Raw genomic sequence first — 4,523 nt, 5'->3', positions numbered from 1 at the left:
GGGGGGGTTCTTCCCCTTCCTGGATTACTCGTTGTGTTGTAGTCTTCTCTAGACTGCCTTGTCCTAGCCATTGTTCCCACTCTGCTTTCTCCTCCCCTTTCACTTCTGGTTTGTGTCCTGTCAGGAGGAGGCTCCCTGGCCACTCTGCCTTAGCTCTACATTTGCTGTGTGGGACCTGCTGACTTCTCACTTCTCTCTTTGTTCCTCTGCAGATGAGGCTGTGGCAGCCAGCAGTGCTGGGGAGTTCAAAGCCAGCTCAGAGCAGCCCCTGCTGATGCCCACATGAGGAAGCAGTGCCATTTAGTTCTCCTGGGACACCACAAAGCAATATGAAACCTGCTCATGAGAGAAGCCAGGAATGCCTTCCCCCAAAGAAACGAGACCTTCCAGTCACAAGTGAGGATGTGGGGAGGGTAGCCAGCTGCTCTACCAATCACACGCCGGTGAGCGATGCCCCAGAGTGGTGCAGGAGCGTCGTGGTGACTGGGCAGAGCCAAGCACCGTTACGATATGGCCTTGGCAGTGATGGTGCTGAAGCAGTAGCTGGCCTGACTGTGGATCAATATGGCATGCTATACAAAGTGGCTGTGCCTCCAGCCACCTTCTCTCCCACTGGCCTCCACCCAGTTGTGAACATGAGTCCTCTGCCCCCTAGCTTTAATGTAACCTCTTCCCTGATCCAGCATCCAGGGATTCCATATTCCCCCATCCACTATGCTCAGATTCCCTCTACGTCTCTTCAGTTTATAGGGTCACATTACACAGTGCCCTATGCTGTGCCCCCCAGCTTCCTCCCTAGTCCTCTTCTATCACCTTCTACCAACCTCACCACCTCTCATGTTCCCCGTTTTGTGCCATATGCCTCTCTTTTTACAGAAGAAGCCACTCCTTCCCCCCAGACTACCTCTCCTGCCCATGCTTTCAGCAAAGCTGCTGCTGTCATCTCCCCTTCAGGCCAAATGCAGCACCATGCTGGAGTCCAGCCACTGGACATCACACAGAGTAGAGTTCCTGTCTATTACCAGATGTCTCGGCTCCCACCAGGGTATTCAGCATATGAGACCACCACTGTAGGGGGAAGCCCAGAACCTCCTCTGCAAGAAAGTCAACTGAGTTCAGAGGTAGCCTCTGCCAATGGTGGACAGAGACATCTGGAGCATAGTGTGGTGAGGAGGACCAGTGAGGCTTTGGCCTCTGCCAGCAATAAAGCTGAAGGTCCGCAGCCTGGGGCTGCAGTGCAGTGTGTGGTGGATGGACAGCTCTTTTCAGGTTATCAGACTCTGAGAACAGAGGACTCTGTGCCAGCTCACAGAAGCACGCCAGACACTGACTTGGAGGTGCAGAGAGTGGTTGGGGTGTTGGCTTCTCAGGATTACTCTATTCTGGCAGCCCAGAGAAAGGATGGCCTGAGCCCTTTAAACCTTTGCCATAATATCCCTGATCAGCAGGGGGAGTCAAGGGGCTTGCTGAGGAACCCAGTGGAAACAGCTGAGAAAAGCCAGGCCAGGAGTCCATATGTGATGTCCCCTGAGGAGCCGGTTAGACACAGACAGTTACCCAAAGGAATGGTGGTAGCCAATGGCAAGCCAGTCTTGGTGCGTATTGGGTCTGAGCCCATCAGGTCTTCTGCTTCAGAAATCCTGATGAGAGAGAGTCCAGATGCACAGACCCGCGGAAGCTCGCGTGACAAGGACTCAGCCCAGTTGCAGCCCCCCAGCTCCTCACATCTGCCCTCCCATTTCATGAAAGGAGCCATCATACAGCTGGCCACAGGGGAGCTGAAGAGGGTGGAAGACCTGCAGACCCAGGACTTTGTGCGGAGTGCTGAGGTTAGCGGGGGCCTGAAGATTGACTCCAGCACAGTGGTGGATATCCAGGAGAGCCAGTGGCCTGGGTTTGTCACATTGCATTTTGTGGTTGGGGAGCAACAGAGTAAAGTGAGCATTGACGTACCCCCCGAGCATCCCTTCTTCGTGTATGGCCAGGGCTGGTCCTCCTGTAGCCCGGGGCGGACCGCTCAGCTCTTTGCTCTGCCCTGTCACAGGCTGCAGGTGGGCGATGTCTGCATATCAATCAGTTTACAGAGCTTGAATGGCAACTCTGCTTCTCAGGCTAGCTGCCCTCTTGCAGGCCAGCTGGTGCCTACCAGAGAGAGGCCCGAGAGAACAGGTCAGGGGCCCAGAGAGCCATCTGACCGAGCCAGTGAGAGGAAGAATCAGACAGAAAGGGACAGTGCAGCCCAGATTTCCTGTACAGAGTCCTCCCAGCCTGACCCTGGTGCTCAGCACTGCTGGACAGCCCCAGGCTTCCAAAGATACAGCATGCAGGGGGAGGAGTCTCGTCCGTCCCTGCTTCGTCCCTCTTTCATTCCACAGGAGGTCAAGCTGTCCATCGAAGGGCGTTCTAATGCAGGGAAGTGAGCTCTTTGAGGCCACGACCTGGGATGTCGCCCATGAGTGAGCCTCACTTCTTTCAGGTGGAGAATTTGCACAGACTGAGTGGTGGGTTCACCAGCCCGGCTGCTCGTTGCCGTGCAGAGCTGGATTTGTTCCAGTTCAATTGTTGATCATTGAGGAATCTAGAGGGCTCCAGTCCTCAGGGAGCAGCAGCAATGGGCTAACTAAGGATGGAGGACAGGTGATGTGGTCGTGATCGTGATCGTGTGACTAGAAGCATTCCAGAGGTTGGGACTTTCACACATCTGTCTTAGTGCCTGAGTTTCCTGCAGGGCAGGGTCTGAGCATTCAGGATGGGTGGGGGAGTCAAGAAGAGCAGACCCAAAAAGCCACAGTTTAAGGTAGCAGATAAAATGTCTGAAGTTCTTATTCCTCTTTTCGTGGTGGGAAGGGGTGAGTCCTCACTGGGATTCAGGGGACACTGCTCTCAGCACCCCCTTTCTTCACACATGCACTTTAAAAGGAAACTTCTTCACAAATGGAGCTGTTTGTGAGGTGCGGGGGAGATGCAGGAGCTGCTCTGGTGGCTTCTGCTTGATGTGTCTCCTCCACTGAATCCTATTGGGCTTTCTTCTAGCAAAGCATCTGTAGAAAGAGACTGCAGTGAATATTAGAAATTGGAGAGGAAGGTCCTAGAGGATGGGTAGGGAGTGATTGAACAGGGAACTGGGGAAGGGCCTATGGCAGCTGGACTAGGGCATGAGTTGTAGTTGGTTCCCCGCTATACAGATACCTACGTAATTATTTGTCACCAAAGCTAAGTCTAATTATAGCATTTCCTAGTGGTAATTGCTGTAATAAAGGTGATATGAAGACTGCATTTTAAAGCTTTCTTCACATGGTCATAACTTCCTAAAAAAATCTCCTTTTGGGCTTAAACTTTCCATTCTTGGATTCAGATTGTAGCTGAATTTTTGGGAGGAAAACTGAGCCAAAATGCTTTTAAGTTGCTCTTTAGATGAGGATGAAAATGTATTCTTCCACTGTGAAAAGACTGACACTTGTGTGCATCAATAAATCAAAATTGGCTGAACTACTCCAGACAAAAACTTTCCAGGTGGCTAATTGCTCCTTCCAGGGTAATTTGTTTAAATATAACAACTATAAACGAGAGAAATGTGTGTGCAGGCCTGATACAAAATTTCCACTAAGTTTAGAGTCTCTCTACTAATCACAGGACTATGGAATAACATGCGCAATATCTTTGGACAGTTTCATAGGTGTCCTTTTACACTGGATGCTCTGGTGCTTCACTGTGGAGTTCCACTGCAGAACTACACAGTGAAATTGAGAGATGAGTCTTTTTCTTAAACAATGATGTGTAGAACAGTTTAATACATTATTATGGTAATAACACTCCGTCCAAGTGAAAGTACTTATATTCACACTAACTTGCTCTCTCTGGACATTCTTAGTATCAAGTCACCCCTGACTGCACAAGAAGAAATCCAGAATAGGCCAACCAGGTGGTGAGAATGAGAGAACCTTCACTTTGGCATATCCTGACTTTTGAGTATTCCTCATTGTATTACAGTCAACAGTTTTTGTATTCGGAACATGCCTGCGTAGAGGTGTTAGTATCTTTGAGGAGTGCATGCACCTCAAGCTTCGAGCTGGGTTCCTGATGGTGTCTCACTCCAGTTCTATTTCGCATCTTCTTGCTTTCTCTTCCTCTTGTTTTTTCCTCAATTTCCATCTTCCCAAACACTGCTCCCTGGAGTGCTTGGCTGTTGGGCGCTATTTTTATTCTGTCTCCCTGAGTAGCTTGGGTATCAATGCCTCCAGCTGGTGAACAGTCTCTGCACCTTTTATCTTCCTCCACAACCTTTATTGTTCTGCTGAGTTTGCAGTAGTTGTGGCTCCTAACAGATCAGTGTTTGTCCACATTCCCCTTGACGTGCCTCCTAACCGAGTTGGCACTGGTGTATGTGCACTATGTGGGAACACTGTGTCTTAGGCTTAGAGAGTCCCCAGAATGTTCCTTCCCCCGGCACATCTACCTGTCTCTCTAGTGCTGGGATCCCCCGAACGCTCTTGGCAGGTTATTCTATCGCCACCGTTGAAATG

At 50.5% G+C, this 4,523-nt stretch overlaps 1 protein-coding gene across 1 annotated transcript; it reads left to right on the top strand.

The window, feature by feature from the left end:
- Nucleotides 1-214: 214 nt before the first annotated feature.
- Nucleotides 215-2,651, top strand: LOC113409377 (ataxin-1-like). Its single transcript, XM_026663209.1, has one exon. It carries the CDS (start codon nucleotides 330-332, stop codon nucleotides 2,418-2,420), a length of 2,091 nt encoding a protein of 696 aa, XP_026518994.1. The 5' UTR covers nucleotides 215-329; the 3' UTR covers nucleotides 2,421-2,651.
- Nucleotides 2,652-4,523: the final 1,872 nt, after the last annotated feature.

The sequence above is a fragment of the Terrapene carolina genome, unplaced genomic scaffold, assembly GCF_002925995.2.
Source record: "Terrapene carolina triunguis isolate 2854851 unplaced genomic scaffold, T_m_triunguis-2.0 Scaffold32862, whole genome shotgun sequence".
Classification (NCBI taxonomy): domain Eukaryota; kingdom Metazoa; phylum Chordata; order Testudines; family Emydidae; genus Terrapene; species Terrapene triunguis.
Note: the sequence above shows the minus strand (reverse complement) of the source record. Positions and strands in the feature narration are given on the sequence as shown.

Coding starts and splice junctions, on each gene's coding strand:
- LOC113409377 (XM_026663209.1), top strand. CDS start 330: ATGAAACCTGCTCATGAGAGAAGCCAGGAATGCCTTCCCCCAAAGAAA.